At 32.1% G+C, this 25,116-nt stretch overlaps 3 protein-coding genes across 3 annotated transcripts; 2 read left to right on the top strand and 1 right to left on the bottom strand.

The window, feature by feature from the left end:
* The first annotated feature begins 9,781 nt into the window (after positions 1-9,781).
* LOC130973846 (receptor-like protein EIX2) lies at positions 9,782-13,958 on the top strand. Its single transcript, XM_057898529.1, has 2 exons — positions 9,782-12,915; positions 13,616-13,958. The coding sequence occupies exon 1, from the start codon at positions 9,809-9,811 to the stop codon at positions 12,911-12,913; it is 3,105 nt and encodes a 1,034-aa protein (XP_057754512.1). The 5' UTR covers positions 9,782-9,808; the 3' UTR covers positions 12,914-12,915; positions 13,616-13,958.
* A 5,314-nt stretch (positions 13,959-19,272) lies between these two features.
* LOC130976520 (receptor-like protein 6) lies at positions 19,273-22,319 on the top strand. The gene has a single exon (XM_057901398.1). It carries the CDS (start codon positions 19,336-19,338, stop codon positions 22,111-22,113), a length of 2,778 nt encoding a protein of 925 aa, XP_057757381.1. The 5' UTR covers positions 19,273-19,335; the 3' UTR covers positions 22,114-22,319.
* A 178-nt stretch (positions 22,320-22,497) lies between these two features.
* Positions 22,498-24,682, bottom strand: LOC130976521 (30S ribosomal protein 2, chloroplastic). The gene is made up of 4 exons (XM_057901399.1): positions 24,182-24,682; positions 23,487-23,588; positions 23,080-23,385; positions 22,498-22,993 (listed from the first exon to the last, which is right to left on the bottom strand). Exons 1-4 carry the CDS (start codon positions 24,599-24,601, stop codon positions 22,937-22,939), a joined length of 885 nt encoding a protein of 294 aa, XP_057757382.1. The 5' UTR covers positions 24,602-24,682; the 3' UTR covers positions 22,498-22,936.
* Positions 24,683-25,116: the final 434 nt, after the last annotated feature.

Raw genomic sequence — 25,116 nt, 5'->3', positions numbered from 1 at the left:
AAACATAAATTAAAATAAGACAACACATTCTGGAATAGGCAACTTAATTGTAACTATCACAAAATCAGTATGCTTCTTTTCCCTTTCTACAGAAACCTTTGACTAAGTACCTTTAGATTATTATCATGACCTTAGATATTAAGTAACTATGTCATTAATAGATAGATTATGTAAAATATGATGGAAGAATATAAGCAATCATCTCATTATCCTCTAAGCCAACATTTACATGTACATCTAACTTATTATCATTGTAAAATAAACTCAAATATTTTCATATGATCACACAGTTAACTTAATTTACAAATAAAGCCCATATAAGATAAATGAAATAAAACTAAAATTTGACGTGATTGCAATTAACTTAAACTAACATTAGTTATAATAACTGCTACTTTTTATTTTGTCTAATCTTTAAACATAATTTTTGGTTTCCTTTATTTCCACATTTCACCAACCTCTTATCAGCAATTGTCATAACAATAAATATTCTCAAAAACATTTGATAATAGTATAAAAAATCAATTTCTTAAATTCCATATCCAACATAATCACCAAAGCAACATCGGCAGCCCAATCTCGAATTTGTTTTTAAAATATCAAATGATTTCGGAATTGCACAAGCTTTATGCCCAAACGACCGTCTCAGATTAAGCTTTTTAAATAACCAAAAACCATAATTTTTTGCTTACTCTAACTTTAGGAATAGAAGCAAAATCGTGACTGGTCTGCAGTGCCTTAAAAATTAGAAAACAACAGCAACCTGTGATATTCAAAATTTATTATAAAATCCAAGTTAAATCCAATGACCTTAAAAATTAGCATGGTTCAACTTCACTCATCCAGATTTCTTTTTCAATTAGTTCCAAGTCAATATCATTTTTAATAAAGGAGTTATGTAACTCGGAAGTTGAGTAGTTTCCTGCAAAATTCTGTCTAAAAGCCAATGAATATATCCTCTTCCAAGTCCCATAACTCACTCATTTAAAACATGAAAAACCCTGAAATTTAAATCATATATACTAAACATACTCAACTTTCACCTCCAATTGATTGCATCTCGATATCACTTCGGAATTAAAAATTATAAAGTCTCAAAGTTACTGACTTAGAAAACAGAACCTGATTTTTTTTTACTACATAATGCATCTTATTTCAAAAATCCATATCTTTAAAACCACAACTCCACAAATTCTGAATTTTACGAAATTGAAGTGATAAGACTAAAGTTTCATTTAAAATTGGTTTCATTTCAAAATTCAAACTGGAGAATTTTCAGTAGAGGAAACAATCTGCTGTTGTGTTAAGCATTCTGCAGAAAAATCAGGTTTGACATCCATAATTCAAAAAATTTACCATAAATCATAAAATTAATAAAAAAGTCTCAAATTCACTAGTCCAGCTCTCTATATTCCCAAGTTTAATCCAGACTTAGTCCCATACAATTCCGATCATCACAGAATTAGTTATAAATTTTCAAAGTTTCTAGCTTCATTTAAAATAATGCAGAAAATCAGGTTTCACGATTTAACTTTGAAAAATCATAACCAATGTTTCAATTATACGAAACCTTCAAAATTGAATCTTAACAATTTTACTTATTATACTTTACTTGGCTTTTAATCTCTTATCCTTTCAATCACTATTGAGTAACTGGTTCACTTTCCAAATTTGCCGTTGAATTCAAAATTCGAATTTCCTACAAATTAGTTCAACTTTTCAAAATTCAGCTCTCCAACTATTCTCTAAACCCAACTCCAATCAATTTATCAATTAAGTTCGTTAGAATAACCAGCTCAACAGTAATCAACCAATATAATTCATCAGGATTCAACAATTACAGCAATTATTGGTCAAACAATTCACAATTCGCATAATTAATCAATATCACTAATCAATAATTCTAGTCACACTTCACAAGCACAATTCAGCATTCATATCATCAATTAATCACTCACAACAATTAAAGCTATTTGCAATTTACTCAATAAACTTTTTGGGCATTCTTAAATTAAAACGGTTTAATTAAATCCCCTACATATGCAACAATTCAAGGTTTAAACCAGAACATGGTTAACTTATACAAGGTAAAATAACTTAAAACAAAAATGCTTTTTTTTGGATCATAAATTTGAAACAAAGAAACGGCTGAAAATCAGTAAACGGATTAGGAACTTGTGAATACAGGGTCTTCAATGAAAATCCAAACAAGCAAAGCATTGCAGAGGTGTGAGGGTAAAACTTGCATTGATTAAAAGTTTAAAACAAAGGTCTATAAAGGAAGAAAGCTTGAACATTCAAAGCACTTTCTCATACAATAAATAATGTTACAGTGTTAAAAAAAATCAAACAAACAAAATGCACAAAAAGAGAGAACTAACCAACAAGTATAAATTCAAAACTTTTGAAAGGTATTGAAAACAATGCTCAACTCGGGTGTTAAAAATGAAGGATTACCATGTGTTCATAACACAAGGCGGAAGAAAAGAAGGTAATCCTTAAAGATTTATTTTGTGCTTAAACTTTATTCCAATAATAAATATATAGTAGATCAGATCTAAATACCTGAGTATGCTAGTAAAAATCTTTTTCTCCTTCGATGGTACGAAGGCGCTATGCGTATCCACACCGAGACCAACCTTTGCTGTTAACTCCTTGACCAATGGATCTGATCTAAATTGAGAAACCTCTTGCAACTCTTTGCACGCCATAAAATTCTTCTCCAAGAATTAGGCTCACATACGTTTATGTGCGTAGAGGTAAAGGAATAAAAACTCTTGTTATTCTCTCGTGACGTTCCTGTACTCTTGACGTACATATATATAGTATGAGATTTGTTGCTGATTTTAAATTTGATTCTCAATTCAAATTTAAATCATATCTTAAAACTCCAAATCTGAATCATTCAAATTTTATAAATCATATCATAACTCAATTTGAAAATAGAATCAGTTAGGATCTCATCCAAATTCAGAAATAGAATAACTAATTATTCTCAAATCTCATTTAATATTCTCAATTATCATACTATTATTATATTCTTGGTGCTAGCAAAGAATATAATAATATTCTATTTGAATTAATATAATTATTTATTTGATCAAATCAAAATAATAATTAAATAATTATACAGCAAAGGTTAGAACACTCGTTAGTGTGTGACCCCATAGGTTCAATGCTAAGCGGGTAGTAAATTAGTCGTACTAAATTTACTAATCAAGGTTGGCATCTAGCAACACTCCTCAACGACCCGATAGTATGAAGTAATATATTTTTACTAAGAACCTCAGAAGAACAAAGTATAATTCCTTCCATCTTTCCAGCTCTTGGTTAACCCTTAGAGTATGATTTAATTGTCAAACTCTAACTTGTTACCATTATTATAATGAACTGTGAATGACCTAAGAAATTCATTTCTTCATTCATTCAATCCCATTGGCCAAGGTTTTATTCATTTCATTCATTATAATCATAGAGCTCAAACTCTTTACTGAGAGTTGACGGATTCCTTATTGACTGATCATTAATTCTACAAGTATTTAAATCATACCCAATATCCATTCAACTAGCACCCTAGGGTATTAGGTGTCCGGAATCAAAGTATAATAAATACGTTGTTAATTACTATGATAGTCGCAGGTCAAAGGAAACTCTATTACTATGTTCATCTTGAGAATATCCTATTGACAAATATGCGATAATTATAACCATTAGGAATTCTCAGAGTGAGTCAGTTCAATGGTCATATCTCTATATGCACCATCTATATATATAATTTAATAAATGAGATCTATTAATCTTCATCCAATGAAGACCATTATATATATATATATATATATATATTGATCTTTTCCGGATATTAATGTCCTTTTTAATAATCCTATGATCAAGAACAATTTAGATTAAATCATAAAAGATTTATCTCTCAATATTATGATCACTATCACAATGATAAATCTCTAAATTTAATCAAGGACTTTATTATATTAACATTTTAATATAATAACAATAACAAATTATTTTACACATAATTGATTGGATTGTGGTCATACTACTTATTCCCAACAGAAAAACAACAAAGAATCTTAGATTTCAGAACATGATTGAAAAACAAATGAAGGAGGAAAGAAAGACCCTTCTTCAGAATTCAATGCAATATCCAGTACACAATAAACTAAATTGGTTTGAGTTATTTTTCACAACAAGGTAAGGGTATTAATCCAAAGCAGCATCAAGCAGTAAAAAAACGAAAAAGGAAAAGAAAAAAAAAAGAAAGCATGGGTTTTGAAAAATTGATTACTACATAGAAATTTCTATTCACAAAAATTCATGTCCGCTAATTTGCGTGCTATTTTGAGTCATTTTACCATGAAAAATATGAAGTGTGTAACTGAGCAGAAACAAAATGAGTCAAAAATTGAAATCTAAAAATTTCATAATTAAAGGAACCCTAAGATTGAAAAAGGAAAAACTTGAAGGTTCCCAGAAGAAATAGTGTCCTTGAAAGAAAAGCCACGTTCAACAAACAAAGCCATAGCCGAACAGATTATCAAAATAAAAAAAATTCAACTAAACTTTCAGATCGGAAAAGATCTTCTATTCAACTAACAGATTAAAAAATTTTTTTGCCACACCTAAACAAAGAATATTATAATTACAATCTAGCAAACAAGAATAACACTCCATGCATATATTCATCACGTAGTTCTTCTACTTAAGCAACCGAATAACAGTTTTTTTAAATTATTGATTCGAAAGAAAGAAACACGAGGGGTTCAAAATTATGTTAACTTCAAAGATTATCAACATAAGAAGAACAAACTTGTTTTTATCGAAATCCAAAACAAAGCATCTCAATTAGCAGCTAAGTGAATCCACAATCCACAAATTCAAAAACTGTTCTATGAGAGGAATAAGATAATAATTCACAGCAAAAACATATCGAAATTTCTAGATAATGGATGAAATCTTGAAATCAGAAACCATAGAAAACAACATGAAGATGAAGAAGATTAAAGCAAATATTCACAAAAGCGAGGAAGATTAGAACTCGCGACAAGGCAGGAATTGCGAACCAGAACCGAAACTAAAGTCATTGCAAAAGCAAGTTCAAGAAAAGCTACCAAATAATAACTCAAGAATGGGTACAAAGAAGAGAAAAGAGGTGTCAAAAATCGACATATGACTCATGATGACAAGAACCAAAAGACAAGAATGACAAAAAGAGAAAGATGACATTCCTATAGGCCTCTGATAGTGCCACAATTTGTACAAATAGGCGCGCTTCTATTTATACAATTGTGATCCTACCATAGGACACTTGCTCCATATTATACAGATTAAACCTAAGCTCTGATACCACTTTGTCACGACCCAAAATGAGTCATGACCGGCGCTCAGGAAAATAATCCTATAGCAAGCCTAACATACTCAAATATAAGTTGAATAAGCAAGTTACAAATATTTTACAAGTTTTAAAATAAATATATATTTTTAACAAAAAATAAAATAACTAAAAATGGTTGGATCCTGCCTGTGACATATGGAGCATAAACTTCTAGGAATTCGACAAAGAATATGTACTCATTGCAGACCTTTACTCTTGAATAGAAAGTCTCACATAGTCAAATATTTGAACCTGAAAAATATTTTTTTAAAAAAGTGGCGAGTTTTGTAACTCAGTGACTAGAGGATACATTTATAATCGTCATGAGACCATATAGATATTATTATCAAAGTAATATTAATTAGAAAGTAATAGTTGATAATAATAGGTGAATCAATAAGGGAGTTCTCGTACAGAAATCAAATCAAAGTCCACACTTAGGCGGCTCCACCTCTATGGGTATCCCTTTCCTCTAGTGTATCCGTACGGAATAACAGATCCAATGTGTGGCCTACACGTTAGGCTAGCAACACCCCTGCTAGCTGAGGTATGAGCCAGATGCATCTAGGTTAACGTCATAACCGCCGTTAACTACGGTTTTCTAATACGAGCCACCCAAACTAATTCAAAACATATAATTTCAAATACAACAAATATTTTATCTTTCAAATATATAAGGTATCGAATCAAATCAAATCAGATAGTACTTTCTTACCAGAAATATTTTTCAATCATAAAAGAATTCAAATATATTTCACAATTTTTAAAGTAAATTAGTACCAACAAATACTTTAATGCTTCAAAAACAGATATTCAAGTAAAATCAAATATTGTGGAATAATGCAAAACTTCATAAAAATATATAATCTCATGTATAGTTTCAAAAGTATAAATTTCATAAAAATAAATTATTTAATTCTAATAAATCAATTATTCTAATCAATTTAAAATCGTTCAAGGCAAATATAGTGAGTATAATTCAAAGATCATAATAGATATATATATATATATCAAAATAATTATAGATGCACAATCAAACAATTATAAATGTAAAGCCTACTCATAGCATGGTCCTAACGGATCGAAGAGACCAAACCCAGAGTGCGTCTCACGACAGCGACAAGGACCACAACACCAAGCAGTCATTTCAAATCGAATACAGAGACAAAGGCAGATAAAATTCTGGAAGATCCAAAACAGAACAAAGACAAAAATAAATCAAAACAAGAACAAGGTAGAAAAATGAAATGGTGGCAGAGATAAAGTGAAAACAGAACAGACTAAGGAAAGAAGCTAGACCAGAACAGTGGCAAGGTAGTGTTGCCGGTGAGTTTGGAAGCTCCGGCGTGATTTCCGACGACGGTAGCGCCATTCCTGGCGACTAGAGGCACGGCGACGAGTCTCCTTCTCCTCCGGTGAGTTCCTTCTCCCCCCTCTGTTCGTGTATGGTGATGTTTCTCTTTCTGTGAACTCTCTCGTTCTCTCTCTCCCGTTCGAGCTCCTCTTCCTGAAAACCCAACGGTGGCAGCGACGGCGCAGCAGCTCGGCGACGGGGTCTCCATCGGCAAAGACGGATCTGATGACGATGAGACTAACCGCGTCCCTCTCTTCCTCGCGGGTCCTCCTCCTTCTCGGCGACCATGATGGCGGCACTGCAAAACGTTAACGGCAACGACACTCCTCCAGCTTCCTTCAACTCGCAGACTCCCTTTTTCTCTAGGGTTGACGTCGATGGCGACTTGGCAGCAGCAGAACTTCGGTGACGAGGCGTGGAGGCAACAGCCCCTTCTACCGTTCTCTCTCTTTTTTTTTTCTGCGTGGGTGTATTTGTGTATGGTGTGAGTTTTGAAAAGAAGGGAGGTTGTGGTTGATGAGGAAGAGTGGAAGTTGTTTAATATTTTAGGATTAGGGTTGGGTAGGAGGAATAAGGGTAATGTAGGAATTTTGATAAAATTAAAGGGTAGGATAGTAACAATAGAAAAAAAAAAGAAGTTTGGGACATTACAGTAAATAACCACTAATCATATTTAGCATTACATCAATCCATCTTCACCAATCATAAGGATCTTCTAATCAACTTTTTACTAGCAACAACCTTTGGAACATACCTTGTATTCTTTTTTGCTTTTGCATGAAAATGTGAAACAGCTACATGTTTTTCTGATAAGATTCTTGTGTTTACAGTTAACTGGAGATGTACGTGTCATATTCTATGAGAAAATGATAGGAGGCTGTCTCTTCTATTGCTGTTTTAATACAATTTTTGTTAAGAACAGCATGGTACAGGTAATTTAATTCCATCAATTTATTTTGGTATATTTACAGTTAGATAACAATCAAATTGATGCTCCAATTTTCATGATCAAATTAGTCCCTTAGTTTTACTAACATTAACAACTGTAGCATGATGTTAGGCAAGCTGAGGGACCAATTTGATAATAGTTTACTAAGAGAAGGACTAACTTGATTTACGAATTAAAATTGAGAGACTAATATCATTATTAGGGGAAAACTAAAAGACCAATTTGATTGTTATCTCTATTTACATTCAAAATGTGACTTTGTTTCCTTTTGCTATTTTGTAGCTGGGAATACAGGATTTGGACAAAGTTGGGAAGAAAGGAAGATCAATATGTGGAAGTGATTTTAGCTTGGAATTACTGTTTGGTCCTGCCAATTCATCAAGTGTATCCAATAGTGACAATGCTAGTATTGTTTCCTTGTGATCATAATATTTATGCAACAGATAATATCAAAGGTCATGTTCAATTTTACATTACACTAACGTGTGCTGCAAAAAAAAAAAAAAAAAAAAGCAGAAAATTATATCCAATCATAAATGAGTCCATCAATGTTTTGTTGTGTAGTGTTGCATTCATTCTTTCAATAGTCTTGCTGTCTAATTTTTTTATTGGCACAAGACATTAGGAGAAAGTGCAAATGTTGTATTGTTTTGATGTTTGAGTAGCATTTCGAAAAGATGGGGTTTCAGAGCACATTATAATGCAAAAGTTGCTATGTTTTCACATAGAATTTAATTTCAATTAAAGTTGCTATGCACCATAATCATCCAATTGTCTTCTATGTCATCCGATTGTGTTAAAATATAAAAATAAAAGTAAAAAGAATTTGATAATGAAAACATGTATGTAAAACCTAAGAAGTACCATTTGTATAATTAAGGTAACATTTGCATTATATTGTAGAATAAAATAAAGTTTGTTATCTTTATTAACTTCACTATCACTTAAATACCAAATAAGCAAAGATAGACCAATAAGTTATTACAACAGTGTTGACTGTTGAGCAATTCTATTGTTTATCATGATGAAGCCATATAAATACCCGCTGAAGTCTGAAGGTGAATTTATTGGAAAGAAATTTTAGATGGGGTTTGATTAAAGTGTGTTTTGCATTGTTTAAAGAGAACAGATGAAAAAATGGCAAATGCTAATACACTCCGAGAAAAATAGAAATGTATCGCTTTTTAAATTTTAAAATCTAAATATTAAGTTCAAAATATTAAATTTGGAATTATATATTCTAAATCCTAAAATTTACATAAATTTTGAATTTTAAATCCTAAATTTTAAATTTTAAATCTATAAATTTTAAATAAACTCTAAATCTAAACTATTATTATAAAATGTAATAAATAAAAAATTAAGGTTTGTTTAATTAATATCGAATGTAACACTCTTTATTTAATAAGGAGCGTTTAAAGATGGAAAAAAGTTAGAAAAACAGTAATTTTAATTTATATTAATTAATATTTTTAACTAATAATCTAATATGTTTAGTCCATTAGTTCATTACCATATTTTTTGCTAACATTTTTAAATATTGTTAACTAATTGTAGATCAAAAATAATAAATTTAAAACAAAACTAACAATAAATAATTCGTAGTGTAATGAATACAATAAGTTTGACTTGTTAAGTCAATAGTTCAAGTCATGACTCATGAGTCATGAGAGTATAGAGTACGTTGAGTGAGTGGAAGCATTTGGACCACACTTGACAAGTTATTTATATTGGATTTATTATGTATCTTTGGTTTGAATTAGTCTTTGTGGAAATATGCCTCTTAGAGTGTGTGGTTGGAGGAACTATAAATAATTTTTAAAAATTTTAAGATGAAAATATTATATTCCTATGTTTGGTTTAAAATTTTTAAGTAAATTTGATTTTCGAAAATTAAAATACCATTATTTTAATCCCACCTTCTTTTTGAGTATCTTTAATTTCTATGGGAATAAAATCTTTGTAACAAAATAATACTTGAACCACTTACTGAATTAGTATTTGTGGAAATATGCCCCTTTGGTTTGAATAACCTAGGTACGCGTTATAAATTGGAAATATGCCCCTTAGGTTGTTGAGAACACATGATATGATACAACAACTTAACTTGAAACATTTTATGCTCCCAGTGATGATGATGAATGGTGTAGTTTATGCGGTGTTGATGGTGCAAGTTCTTGCATGCACGAGCAGTGCAGCGGTGGTGCCAAGCGTGAAGTGCATTGAGAGTGAAAGGCAAGCTCTGCTTTCTCTCAAACGTGGCTTCAATGCCACAGATGCTGGTTGGCTGTCTTCATGGGGAGATGGGGAGCAGCAGAAGGAGTGTTGCAACTGGGAAGGCGTCAAGTGCAGCAATGTAACTGGCCATGTTATCATGCTTGATCTTCATGCTGATTATTACACTCGTGGATCCATAAGCCCATCACTGGCTGAGTTACATCATTTGAACTATTTGGACCTTAGTGATATTCACTTTCCTCTCGCGTCATCCATCCCTCCTTTCATTGGCTCTTTAACCTTTTTGACACACCTCAATCTCTCTTTTTGTTCCTTCACTGGAAACATACCCCCTCAATTGGGAAATCTGCACTTCCTCGAATATCTTGATCTTTCATGGAATGATTTTAATAATTCGCAACAAATTCCTTCTCAGTTCTCAAATCTCTCCCATGTAGTGTATCTTGATCTTAGTTTCAATTATCTGGTTGGAGGATTTCCTCTTCAACTCACAAATATGTCATCCTTGAGATATTTGGATCTTGGTAATAATGGCCTTAACGGAACAATGCCTCCTCAACTTGGAAATCTCTTATCCTTGGAACATCTTGATCTCAGTGGAAATGCATTCACCGGAACCATTCCTAGTCAACTCCAAAACCTTTCTCGTGTACAGTATCTTGACCTCCTCCAACCTTATTATTATTCCTTTGACAAAACCAGGTCATTAAGTTCTGATTTACAATGGCTATCTCAACTTCCAATCCTGAGTTATCTTTCGCTTCCTAGGGTGAATCTCAGTGGTGCCAGCAATTGGCAACGACAAGTGAGTAACCTTTCTCATCTTCAATATTTAGACTTGAATGGTTGCAATCTTGTTGATTCCGTGCTCACTTCATCACTTGCATCCACTTCTCTCTCATATGTGGACATCTCTCTCAACTCTTTAAGGGATACATCCTTCATATTCCCATGGTTAATGAATTTCACTAGTAGCCTTGTTACTCTCAGAATGAATGGTAATGGTTTAACAGGAACCATTCCAGAAACATTCGGGAACAACTTGAGTTCCCTTGAGGAGTTAAATCTTGCAAATAATGAGCTCAAAGGCCAAATACCTCTATCCTTGTTTCATATTGGCAGCTTGACAGAACTAGATCTATCTGAAAACATGTTTACAGGGATGCTGCCTGACCTCTCACAGGTTTCTTCATCTTTGGAAGTGTTAGGACTTGATAACAACAGGTTAAGTGGAACCATACATGAAGGTATTGGACAACTATCCAACTTAGTTGAGTTAAGCCTTGGAAATAACTTCATGAAAGGTTTGATTACTGAAGCTCATTTTTCAAGACTTTCCAATCTTGACTCTTTGGATTTGTCTCATAATGCATTCGTTTTTAATGTTAGCGAGGAATGGGTTCCCCCTTTCAATTTAAGTGAAGTTTACTTGGCTTCTTGCAATTTGGGGCCTAACTTTCCAAAATGGCTTGACACCCAGGTGAATATTGGGGATTTGGATATTTCCAATGCTGGAATTTCTAGCACTGTTCCTAATTGGTTTTGGGAACACCTTCCTCGGATGTTGAATTTTAATATTTCTCACAACCGTTTTCGAGGAAAAATTGAAGGCCCAATTCTACCAGCTATTGTTGTTGACCTAGATATTTCAGTTGATTTGAGCTTCAATTTATTTGAAGGCCCAATTCCAGCATTCCTTGCAGCTGCTTCACATCTGTTTTTGTCCAATAACAGATTTTCAATTGCAAATCCTCTTTTATGTGCAAACTCGACCAAACCCACAAGATTTATGGATTTGTCAAACAACAGCCTTAGAGGAGAACTTTCGGATTGTTGGATGGGTTTTGAGTCATTGGTCGTCCTAGATTTATCCAATAATCAGTTTTATGGAAATATGCCAAAATCTCTGGGGTCTTTAAGAAATATCCAGTCAATACACTTTGAAGGCAATAATTTTTCAGGAGAGATACCATCATCCTTGCATAATTGCACACAACTACGAGTTTTTGATGTTGCAGGTAATAAGTTATCAGGAACAATACCAAGCTGGATTGGAGATAATATTCCAAAGCTACTTGTACTTAGCTTACATTCCAATCATTTTCATGGTAACATTCCATTAAGCATGTGCAATCTTCATGAACTCCATGTCTTGGACCTCTCCCTCAATATTCTCTCTGGCAATATACCTAAATGCATAAGTAATCTTTCTGCTATGGCCACTCTAGCAAATTCAAATGCAACTATTACAGATGACTATTATGTTATTTATATGAATATACATGACCGTACTCGATATGAACATGATGTTTACCAAATTTATAATGATAGCACATCACTGATATGGAAAGGAAAAATGTCAAAATATGGAAGCACCCTGGGATTGTTGAGAAGTATTGATTTCTCCAGCAACAGGTTGACAGGGGAAATACCAACTGAAATGATGAGTCTTATTGGCTTGGTTTCTTTAAATCTTTCAAGAAACTTTTTTAGTGGAGACATCCCTCCAACTATTGGACAACTGAAATCAATAGATTCTCTTGATCTATCCAGAAATCATTTGTCAGGAACAATTCCTTCACAACTTGCTCAGATAGATCGTCTCAGTGTTCTGGACTTGTCATACAATGATTTATCCGGAGAAATCCCACTTGGCACGCAACTTCAAACCAGGGATGCTTCTGCTTATGAAGGAAATCCAAAACTTTGTGGTGCTCCCCTCAACAATACTTGTCCCATTCATGGTCACCAGATCAGTGAACATGGTGCTGATGGTGATGATGATGAACAATTTGTAAGCGAGGGGTTCTACATTGCTATGGCTGCTGGATTTGTTATGGCATTTTGGGGAGTGTGCTTCTCATTGATTTTGAAGAAATCTTGGAGATATGCTTATTTCAAGTTGTTGAGTGATGTCTATGACAAGCTCTATGTATTTACAGCGATCAAGGTGGCCAAATTCAAAAGGATCATATCTCAAATATGAAGGTATGCACCGTTTCCATTTCTTCTAGTTTTTATTATTGTTGATATAGTTGTTATATTCATAATATTGGTATGTCAAAAAAATTAATATCTGCTCTATGCAAATGAAACAAAATATAGTAGTGCTAAAATGTTAAAATGTACTTCTTTATTGTTGAAGTTTTAAATTGGACACACCAAACAGTTTATTATTGTTTTTTAATGGTTAAAACATAGCTTAGTTGATTAATTCCTAGCTAAAACAGTAGCTTACGTATATAATATGGTTAGCGTTTTTGTTACTCTGAATATGTGCTACCTGTTGCCATTATTGCAAATGGTGAATTTTACTGAATATGAATTCCAGCTAATTAAAATTATTTATGACTGAACGCGAATTTTACCGCAAATGGTGAATTTTACTGCAAATGGTGAATTTTACTGCAAATGCTGCGTGTCTTAGTGTCATGAATAAGATATTGTTTTATGTTTTTCACTTTTTATACATGCATGTTCATCACACGGCCCTTTTATTTATTATATATTTAGGCTTTATATATATACATTCTTACATATACAATTCTAATCATGTGAACCTGTTCTTGTGTTAATAATATATGTATATGGGATATGGTTTTATGTTACTTAAATATTTATTTCTGCTCTTTAACACTTATATATATTTTGAATATTACCTAACATGTAACGATGTCATATGTTTCAGGCAAAAGCACACAGTATCTTGTGAAAGATAGAGCTTTGTTTGTGATACAGCCAGAATCTTCATGCATGTGTATATCCATTTGGAAGGAGACCAATAACATTTAGTGATGCAGTTAATATAAGAAAAAAGTTTGTTAATATAATAAGTATTATGTTGGCATATTTTAGCCCTGTTTAGGTTTACTGCTGTAGCTGCAGGGTGGAGTGTGGAAGAGGATGCTTTTTCACATTTCACCTATATTGCATAATATTTGTTATATGAGTGTGATTGTCAAACTTAGCCTTGTTTTATTGCTGTAATTTATTTTCGGGGACAATATTAAGTGTTAGTTATTATGGAAGTGCTTGTGGACTTATGGTAGTTCTGCTTTTCTTTAATTTCTGCTTACCAAATCTATCAGGCTGAGTTACGATGTTTATTTTATAATGAGCTATACTTAGTCTACTTAAAAGTTGAAAGTTTAAAATTATTAGTAGGGCCGATCACGATAATGATTTAGATTCTACTCTAATTCTATTTGTAAAGTTTAAATTTTTTTTAAAATTTAACATTATCTTATTTGCAAATTGAGAATTCTCAAGGCTAACTCTATTCATACCCTAAACTTCTACACTCGACTCTATCCAATCTTATATGCAATAATTTTTTTCAATCACACACAATATTTAATTATTTTATATTTCATAAATATATTAATTAAAAAATATAAAATTAAGTCCATATTAAAATTAAAAGAAACAAAATTATAATAAAATTCATGTAAAAATTGTAAAAAGGAGTAGACGTGAGTTAAGTGCGGTCTCTATCAATTTCATTATACATGTATAATAATTTTTAATAAATACTTTATTATATTATGAGTACAAATTGGTTGAATAGGATTAGGTCTAAATTCACATCTGATCTTACTCGCAATTTAATCTGTTCCGTTCTTAACTAGATTCTTAGGGTTAGGTTACCAACCTTATCCGAACAAATTGGGTTCCATGGATACTCATAAATAAGGTTAATATTGTGAGTCCAATTTACCAAGAAGCCATATAAATAACTGTTAAAGATAAATTTATCGAGAGAAAGATACTTTAAATAGGATTTGATTAAAGAATAAGAATGTTGTTTAAAGGGAATAAATAAAAAAATATTTAATTTTTAATGCATTGAATGTATAAAAAAATTTGAAAAAATTAATATTTATTTTATATTTTCTTTATTTTTCTGTAATATCTTTTAGTAGTATTTTTAAGGCACTTATTAGCAACAACCTTTAAAATATTCTGCTGTCAGCACTAAACTATCAGAATTACAAGCATAAAAATTTTCTCCAAATTGTTGATAGAACTTATATGAACTTGAATTCGTGTTGACTTCGGAATTAGAGAAGACTTGAGCTTATGAACTTGAACTTCCAATCCAAATTTAATTAAGTGCACCAGCACCATAAAAATTGACCATGTACAGGAGAAAATTGACACAAAGTTAGTGGAGATAATGTCATTAGTTTTTGTCCAAAATGAACAAACAGTGTCAACTTCAACTACAAAATTCTCTCATTTATATGCTGAAATATTCGCACAACCAAATATAAGGGATAAGGAAGCCAATTTTTCTTGCCCAAAATGCACGAAAAAACAATATTTATTATTTTAGAGCATAAATATAAATGATATTTTAAAAATATTTATAATCATTCATTCTATTATTTTTGTTTATTTTTAAATATTATAATTAAAAATATACTATAAAATCATATAAATATTTCAACGTAATAGCAAATTCTAATAAAATTTTTCCTAGAGTTACCATGATACAAGTGCATTCTAACAGCTAATTTGCTACAGTAACATGGTAGATCTACATAATACATACAAATAAAAGGGTGATCAGATGTGTAACAAAAAAGACTTACATTCTCTTAATTTCTTCTTATATAGCTAAGTTATCGCCTTCGACTCCTTTAGTATAAAACGGTTTGGTGTGTGGCATACTTTCCATGAAAAACCTTTAAACAAATGTATAAAAATGGGGTTGTTCTTCTTTTATTTTAAAATCACATGCTTTTTCTGCTTTGACATTTTATTCCATCCGTGGATTTCTTTAATTTAAGCAATTAAATTAAGCCACTCGAATTTGAAGTTGGAGTTGTATGCCAGCGAAATTCTTATCTTCACATAGTATTATTACTTTTTTATTCATAATAAATACTTTTTTAAAAATTAAGAATAAATAATTCAATAGTGTGATGAACATAATAAGTTGAGTTGTTAAGTCAATAGTTCAAGTCATGAGTCATATGAGTATAGACTACGTTGAGTGAGTGGAAGCATTTGGGCCACACTGGACAAGTAATATATCTTTGGTTTGAATGTCTTTGTCGAATTTCCTGTCCTCATTTACTTTTTGTGAGTATACAATCAAATAAAATGGTGATTAGATGTGGGAATGGATTTTTTTCATTGTTAAAAAAAATTAAGAGTGTAAAGTGTGATTTCTAACTTTTTATTGTTCTCTCTTTTATATTTATTTTTGGTCTTACTTATAAAATTAATTGTATGAGATCACACTTTATTCCCTCAATTGTTAAAAAAAATTTGAGAGGATCCATTCCCAATAAATTTTACACTTAAAGTTATAAGTTAATATAAAAATATAAAAAAAAAAATTATTTAGAATGACAGTAGTGTGATTAAGTGTAATTTACTTAGATGTGATTAAAAAATAATTGACTATTATATACAGTAAAAAATTGATATTATTGAAGGATAAAATTAAAATTTATTTCTATATATCATTTTTGTCCCCAACGTTTTCGTTCTATTTAAGTCCCTAACGTTTCAAAATCGTCTCAATTTTGTCTCACCGTCAATTCTGTTAATGGATCCCTAACGGCAGGATAAGATTGAGCCAAATTTAAAACGTTAGAGATTTAAATAGGACAATTGAAACGTTAGGGACAACTTTAAAACTTACCCCAAACATTGGAGACAAAAACGATACTTTATTCTTGTATATATTTTCTGAATTGGATATTATATATGAGTGTGAAGCTTAGTTTTGTATATTTTATTTCTACGTGACTTAGTGCTATCAATAAAATATTATTCATGTTTTTGCTTTGGGAGTGCTTTTTTAGTGTCTTTTTGCATGTAATTTTCTAAGAATATTAGAAAATTAATTTTTTTCAGCTAATATCAATTAATTTTTTTAAAATTAGTTTGTTTATCTTAAATTATAGACTTTAAATCATAAAATTTTAACCCTAAATACTAATGATAAACCTGAATCATAAAATTAACTAATGTTAGCTAACTTAAACTTAGTTCTCAATACTTTTTCTTTCTCTGTTTTTGAGAGCTGTTGATATTCTTGCTATCCTCAAGAGTGTTTGACTGTTTCCACTTTTTATACATGCATGTTCACAGGGCTCTTTAATTATATATTTAGGTTCTATATATATATATTCTTAAGTATATAATTGTAAACATGTGAACTTGTTCCTGCGTTAAGGTGAATATATAATATATGTATATATGTATATGGGATATGCTTTGCATTTTGTTACTTAAATATATATTTCAGCTCTTGACACTTTATATATTTTGAACATTACCTAACATGTAACTTTGTCATATCAGGCAAAAGAGTACACAATATCATGTGCTGAAAAAGGGCTTTGCTTGTGATACAGCCAGGATCTTCATGCATGTGTATCCATTTGGAAGGAGACCAATAACATGTAGTAATGCAGTTAATATAATAAGTGTTATGTTTGCATATTTTAGCTCTGTTTAGGTTTTCTGTTGTAGCTGTAAGGTGGAGTATGAAAGAGGATGCTTTTTCACATTTCACTTATATTGCATAATGTCTGTAATATGGAAGAGGATTTTTTTTTTTTTTTAAACTTTGATATAATTGTGTTTGTTAGTTATATATTGTCTTTGTTATTTATACATCATTTTTTCCCTTTGAATGATTTACATTTTTTAATATTATTTTAGTTATAATAATAATGTTGAAAATGCATAATATCATGATTCATGAAAATTAAAATTTAAAAGTAAATGTTATTCTTTTTATATGTTAAAAATACTATATTCATATTTATATTGTGTTTTTTAATAGTGTTATTTTTGTACTATAATATTTAAATATAATCTAAAAAAGACAATAATAAATAATAAATAAAAGTGACTAATTTAAAAAGAACAAAGATAAAAATAATTTTGTATTATTTAGTGTTTGAGTAGCATTTTAAAAAATGGGATTTGAGAACATATTATAATGCAAAAGTTGAAAAGAATTTGATAATTCCTAAAAGGTAGCATTTGCATTATATTGGAGAATAAAATTATGCTTGTTATCTTTATTAATTTCACTCTTATTTAAATACTAAATAAGTAAAGATAGACTAATATTTTTTAATAATTAAAAATATTAGGTAATCAACATTTTTTTATATTTGAATTAATACTAACAAACTCTTCATTTTTTTATACTAAAAATATTAGTTTTCTAACATTCTTCATTCTATTATTTATCATGACAAAGTCATATATATAACCGCCAAAGATGAATTTATTGGGAAAAGAAATTTTAAATGAAATTTGATGAGAGATGACAATACTATCCAAATTCGTAGACATCTGACTCGTCCTTATATCGAGAAAGGTAATTATCTAATCCTTACCCTAATCTGGTATAGGATAAATTTTGACGAAACGGGACAAAATAGGATTGAATTTAGATATAATACTTGTTCCCCATACAATATATTTCATATACATAAAAAATTTAAACAAATTATTAATAATATAATTTGATATTGTATCATTATTATTTTTTTTAGTTTAATTTATATTATGTATATAATTATAATCAGTAAAAGCGGATTATGATATAGGTTTTTACTACATGCCATTAGAAAAAGGACAGATTCTATATGAACTATTATATATTTATAGGAGAGGGTCAAAAATCTGTCCCTACGAATTTCGTTGTCACCCCCCTAAATTTGATTAAAGAATGTCGTACGGGGCAAGAAGGAAGATTATTTAAAGAGAATAGATGATAAAACATTTGATTTTTTTTCAATTCATTGAATATATAAAAAATTCAAAAAATAAATATTTGTTTTATATTTCTTATTAAATATATTTTTAATATCTTTTATTATATTTTTAAGACACTTATAGCAACAACTTTAAAAATATTATACTATTACTATCAGCACTAAGCTAAGCTGTTAGAATTACAAATATAATATTTTCTCCAATTTGTTGAGAGAACTTGTATGAACGTCTATTCGTGTTGACTACAAACTTAGAGAAGACTTGAGCTTATTGACTTGAACTTACAACGCAAATTTAATTAAGTGCACCAACACCATAAAAACTGATTATGTACAGATCAGAAAATTGACATAAAATTAGTGGAGATAAATGTCACTAGTTTTTGCCCAAAATGCACGATATGTCAAATTCAACTTCAAAATTCTATTCTGTTTGCTTCCCATAGTTTGAAATATTCGCACAACCCACCGTAAGGGATAAGAAAGTCAATTTTTCTTGCCAAAGATGCACGAAGAAATAATATTTCCATATTTTAGAGTATAAATACTCATATACCAATATTATTTCTTCTTATATAGCCAAGTCATCACCTTCAAGTCCTTTACTATAAACACTGGTGTGTGCCGTGAAAAACCTTTAAACAAATATATAAAAATGGGGTTGTTCTTGTTGTCTCTTGTTTTGTCAACACAACTTCTTCCTCTTCTTCTTTATTCGCTCTTCTCATTGACCATTATTGCAAATGGTTCACCTTCCCTTCATCATCATCATGCATGTCATGAAGATGAAAGCCGTATCTTGTTGCAATTTAAGCAAAGCTTTGTGATTACTGAGTATGCTTCTTACAATCCTCTGAGTCATCCCAAAACAACTTCTTGGATTCCAACCACAGATTGCTGCTCATGGCATGGCGTCGAATGCGACGAGCTGACAGGTCATGTGATTGGCATTGATCTTAGCAGCAGCCAACTCTATGGTTCCTTGGATGCCAATAGTAGTCTTTTTTCACTTGTGCACCTTCAACATCTTGATCTTTCTGACAACGATTTCAATCACTCTCAGATTCCATCAAGGATAGGTGAGTTTTCGCAACTAACATATCTAAATCTTGCACAACCCGGTGAAAACACATTCTTTGGTGAAGTCCCACCTCAAGTTTCGCATTTGCGCAACCTGATGATTCTTGATTTGCGCAGTTATTTTGAGTATATTCCTCCAACTCCAATCAACAAGTTGCAACTTAAGATATCCACTCTAAGAAGCTTGATTCAAAATGCAACTAGTCTTGAAGTTCTCCGTCTTAATTTTGTGACCATTTCATCTTCTATACCTGATATGCTCACAAATCTTACATCTTTGCGAAAACTTGAGCTTTTAGGATGTGAGCTATATGGTGAATTCCCAATCCACAAATTTTTCAAGCTAAAAAAGCTAAATGTTCTTGGCTTATCCGGAAACAAATTATCTTTGCTCCCAGGGATAAGTTCGTCCAATGAAACTCTTCCTCCAATTCAAGCATTGGGATTGAGATCATGTAATTTGCATGGCGAAATTCCCTCTTGGATAATGAACCTAACCAATTTGGCATACTTAGACCTTGACTATAATAATCTTCAAGGCCAAATTCCTCACTCTCTTTTTAGACTAGCCGATCTTGAAATTCTTTCTTTAAGCTTCAATTCATTTCAAGGACAGATAGAACTTGACATGTTTCTGAAGTTGAAAAGGCTTACTAGTCTTGATTTGTCTCTCAACAAATTGACCTTACTCAATAAAAAAGGTTCTTATTCCAATGTAACCATTCCTCCACTTCAGGAGTTATATTTGATTTCATGCAATTTAAGCGGGGAATTTCCATCTTGGATAATGAACCTAACTGGTTTACATGAACTCAATCTTCAACAAAACAACCTTCGAGGTGAAATTCCCCACTCTCTTTTTACACTAGAGAATCTTACATTTCTTTCTTTAGACAACAATGTGTTGGAAGGAGAGTTAGACCTTGATATGTTTTTGAAGCTCAAAATGCTTACTTATCTTGGGTTGTCATTCAACAAACTCACTCTGTTCCCTGGAAAAGGTTCTAAGAATGTGACCCTTCCTCCATTAGAAGCTTTATCCTTAGCTTCATGCAATTTGGTGGAGTTCCCCCCTTTTATTCAAGAACTGGATCAGTTGGGAAGTGTTGATGTGGAAAAGAATGATATAAAATCAATACCCAGTTGGATGTGGAGAAAAAGAAATCTCCAGAGTTTGTTTGCTTCTGGCAATTCATTGACAGGAAGAATATCCCCATTGATTTGCAATTTGAAATCACTTGTGATTCTTGATTTTTCCTATAATAACTTAAGTGGTGTGATTCCTTCATGCTTGGGAAGCTTTAGCCAATCTCTTCAAGCTTTGATGCTCCAAGGAAACAAATTGGTTGGCCCCATTCCTCAAACATATATGGCTGGGAGTAACCTGAAGATGATTGATTTCAGCAATAATACCTTGAAAGGTAAGCTACCAAGAGCTTTGGTCAATTGTAAAAGGCTAGAATTTCTCGATGTGAGCCATAACCGAATCAATGATTGCTTTCCTTATTGGCTGAGCACTCTTCCAGAGTTGAAAGTTATTGCTTTACGATCTAATGAATTTCATGGAGCTATAATGTGCCCGACAAGATGCACATTTCCCAAGCTTCATATCATTGATCTTTCTCACAATGAATTCTCTGGAAATCTGGCTCCAGAAATAATTAAGAATTGGAAATCCATGACAGCTTCCAACATAAGTCAACTACAATATGAGGACAGCACTATTCAATTTCCAAATCAGTATTGGTTTAGAGACATTTCCTATTCATTCACAATGTCTAACAAAGGGGTTGTTATGGATTATCAGGAGCTTCAACAGGACTTCTATTTTATGATAGCCATTGATCTTTCAAGCAACAAACTCTTTGGAGAAATTCCAAATGTCATGGGGGATTTGACATGTCTTGTTTTGCTCAACTTGTCAAATAACATGCTTTCTGGCAACATTCCATCATCCTTTGGGAAGCTTTCTAATCTTGAAGCATTGGATCTTTCTCGCAATCGCCTCTCAGGACAAATTCCTCAACAGTTAACAGAACTCACATTTCTGGAGTTCTTTAACGTGTCCTTCAACAATCTCTCAGGTCCAATTCCAGAAAGTAAGCAATTCAACACATTTGAAAACAATTCGTTCATGGGAAACCGAGGCCTTTGTGGGATGCAGGTGTCCAGAAACTGTGATCATGCTAAGCCTCCACCAGTTACATTTGATGGTGATCAAGATTCCGAATCAGAATCTTTCTTCAACTGGAAAATAATTTTGATTGGCTATGGTGGTGGACTTGTTGCTGGGCTAGCATTGGGAAGTGCTTTCAGCCAAGACATATTTATGTGCTTGAAGAGGGTGTTTTGAGTCAAAATCAAGAAACAGGAATTCCTACCATGCATTGGTGTTAGTGCAGGCATAGTTGGATGGATGAAGAGTACTGTTTGTTGTCTAAAATCTAGAAACTAGAGCTTATAGTTAATAAGAGTATGAACTCAATTTCCTTTACGTTTATACTTTCAAGTTACTGTTGTGTCTTTTTTAGTTAATACAATTGTGTTTAGCAAGTGTGAGATGAAAAGTTTTTAGATGTTTCTAAAGTACGTAAATCATTATTACTCTGCACTATTCAATTTTTATTTATTTATTTTGGGTAGTACTCTGCACGATTCATTATTTCAGATAGAGATAATATAGTTATTACACATTGTAGAAGGAAAAAAAAAAGAAGGGAGAAAAAAAAAACTTTATTCAGACTGGAAACACAAATCAAGCAGTAACGGAAGGAAATCCCAAACAAAATTAAAAAGAAAAAAGCTGCTTTAAAGTCACCCCATCAACATGTATCGGCTTAAACTAATATATAGACCAAGGGGGTGTGTGCTATCTTTTTTCTTGATCTGTTCAAGTAATCATCAAACCAAATTTTAGCATAAAATCCAATCTTGTTGTGTTCAACATCTAAGGAGTATTAGTAAACTAGACGATTTTGCAAAGAGCATACATCTAAATGGGATGTTCTGTTACCTCATGCCATAAAACTTTTTTCAATACATCACAACTTTATATGCAATAATGATAGAGGGGGAAAAATGATTCAATACATTGTGCAAAGAAAACAGAAAAGTAATTATAGTTACCGATAAACAGATAAATTGCAACCATCTCTATGCAGATTCTGATCCTCCTGTTAAGCTTCACCCTTGTCTATACCCACTCTAACCACCAACGTCCGACCACAAAGTTCCTGCAAGAAACACCATACATGATAGGCAATACAAATAAGCGAAATCGGAAACAAAACATTGAGAAGTTGATAGAACTATATCCTACCGCTCCATTCAGGGTCAATGCAGCATCACGTTCTTTCTCCGATAGGAAAGAGAGAAACGCATAAACTCGGGTTCGCCCTTGTTTCTGATCTTTCAACAATCTTACACTAGCCACATTGCCGAATTTGCTAAAAAGATGTCTCAACTCTTCAGGTCTAACTGCCCTAGCAAGATTCCCAACGTACAACTTATGAGGAGCTTCATAGTATACAACTCTCTTTGGTGAAGCATTCGCAGTCTCAAGGTTCCTCCTCTGGGGATTCATCTCAACTGAGAATCTAACCCGCATCTCCCGTCCACCAACATCCTTGAGTAGCCCAAAATGAATGAGAAACAAGACTTCAGATGTTATAGGCATGGCACAATGATGAAAATGAAATAGACTGTGGAAGGCAGTTTCAAACTAACCGATCCATCCAAGGCAGTGACTGCATTTCTTGCTGACGCAACAGATGACAATGTCACATAAGCACATCCTCTACTCTCACCAGTATCAGCATTCCGGCAAACCTGCAGCAGACTGATTAACTAAGAGAACAAGGCATAATGCCACTTTTGGACATACAATGAATGATAGAAACCTATTATGCACAAATACTTCAATTTTGCTCACATATAGATATCAAATACTGCTGCTTATAAATGTTTTGTAGAAGTTTAAACAATAGCTTTATATATGAGAAAGTGACCTTATACTTAATCTACATTGCTTTATACTTATTCACGTATCATATTTTATGGTATTCAATACTCGTATTTATATCTGTGGCTCTGTGCAGCATAATCAACGCTTTACATACAATTTGTATACAGGGACGTAGCTAATTTCATGATGGATTGGAAACAAGTAAAGTGAAGAAGCTATGAAATTCTTCAAACACACACACAAATATATAGTAAAATAAAAGTTTTGGGCTTTCAGGACAACATTTCCAGATATTTTACTAGTTAACTTGATAGTGAGAAAGCTTGTGCATAAATCAGAGAAACAATTATCAAAGGGTTTCGCTTCCATGGCAGCACAGTAAAGTTCAATTAAGATTAAAGAATGTTGAACAAGAAAATTAAAAAATACATGAATAATAATTGAGCAATGAAGGTACCTCAGCAGATAGAATAGTTCCGTGAGGCTCGAACATCTGACGTAGCTGTTCGGTATCACAGCTCCTTGGGAGGTTGCAGACGTAAACCTCCGTCGCTCTCGGCATCTTCCACTGCTCTTCCTCGTCGGAACCGCCATCATTTTCCGCCAAACCACGCTCCCGTTCCGCAACCGCCGTCTCTTCATCGACGACCGCTGCTAACGCCGTGAAAATCCTAGCTTTGGAGCTGAATACAGAAGCAGAAGCACCGAAGCACAGAGAAGACAAAGGCGCAGCCACCGAAGACGAAACGAAACGATTCGCTATTCCCAAAGGCATCGGCCTCTGATTCAATGGCGTTAAAGGATTAGAATTATGATTACAAGAAGAAGAAGAAGAAGCAGCAGCAAAACAGAGAGAGAAAGTAGTGCTGGCAGCCATGTTCTTTTCCCCCAAAGACTAACGCTTTAAGGTGGTGAGTGTCTGTCTCAGGGAAGCTAAGGTGATGATGATGTATGTATGTATGTCTGGTAACATGCATGTATGTATGTATCATCATGTGTACTTGTGAATTGTGATGTGTTATGTGTGTAGCAAGTAGATTTCGGGCTAAACCCGACTCAGTTAAACGGGTCAGAATTCCATCTTTTTCACTCTCATGAATACTTTTTACCCTACCTTTCACTAACGTAATAAATTAAGATATTTCATTATCTTAATTCAAGTATTTAGTAATCATCAAAGTTTTCTTTTTTTCTGATTTCTTCTCTTTCTTTCACTTCTCAAACACTAATTAAGATTATCTATTTTAGAATGTTTATCTAATTTTTAATATTTCTACAATAAACATTTTGAAAATTTTAACCTTCCAATACAAAATTTTTACATTCCACACTTTAACTAGTTTCTTTAGGATATTAGTTAAATCCTAAAAACATATATATTCCATATTTTAA

This window comes from Arachis stenosperma, chromosome 4, assembly GCF_014773155.1.
Source record: "Arachis stenosperma cultivar V10309 chromosome 4, arast.V10309.gnm1.PFL2, whole genome shotgun sequence".
Lineage (NCBI taxonomy): Eukaryota > Viridiplantae > Streptophyta > Magnoliopsida > Fabales > Fabaceae > Arachis > Arachis stenosperma.
The sequence above is the reverse complement of the archived record's forward strand: the minus strand, read 5'-3'. Positions and strand labels throughout refer to the sequence as shown.

Bases quoted from the DNA above. Each gene is read 5' to 3' on its own strand.
- LOC130973846 (XM_057898529.1), top strand. From the start codon at position 9,809: ATGCTCCCAGTGATGATGATGAATGGTGTAGTTTATGCGGTGTTGATG.
- LOC130976521 (XM_057901399.1), bottom strand. From the start codon at position 24,601: ATGGCTGCCAGCACTACTTTCTCTCTCTGTTTTGCTGCTGCTTCTTCT. The intron at 23,589-24,181 runs GTACCTTCATTG...AGTCTGCTGCAG, and splicing joins GAACTATTCTATCTGCTGAG to GTTTGCCGGAATGCTGATAC. The intron at 23,386-23,486 runs GTTAGTTTGAAA...GGGCTACTCAAG, and splicing joins TCACTGCCTTGGATGGATCG to GATGTTGGTGGACGGGAGAT.
- LOC130976520 (XM_057901398.1), top strand. From the start codon at position 19,336: ATGGGGTTGTTCTTGTTGTCTCTTGTTTTGTCAACACAACTTCTTCCT.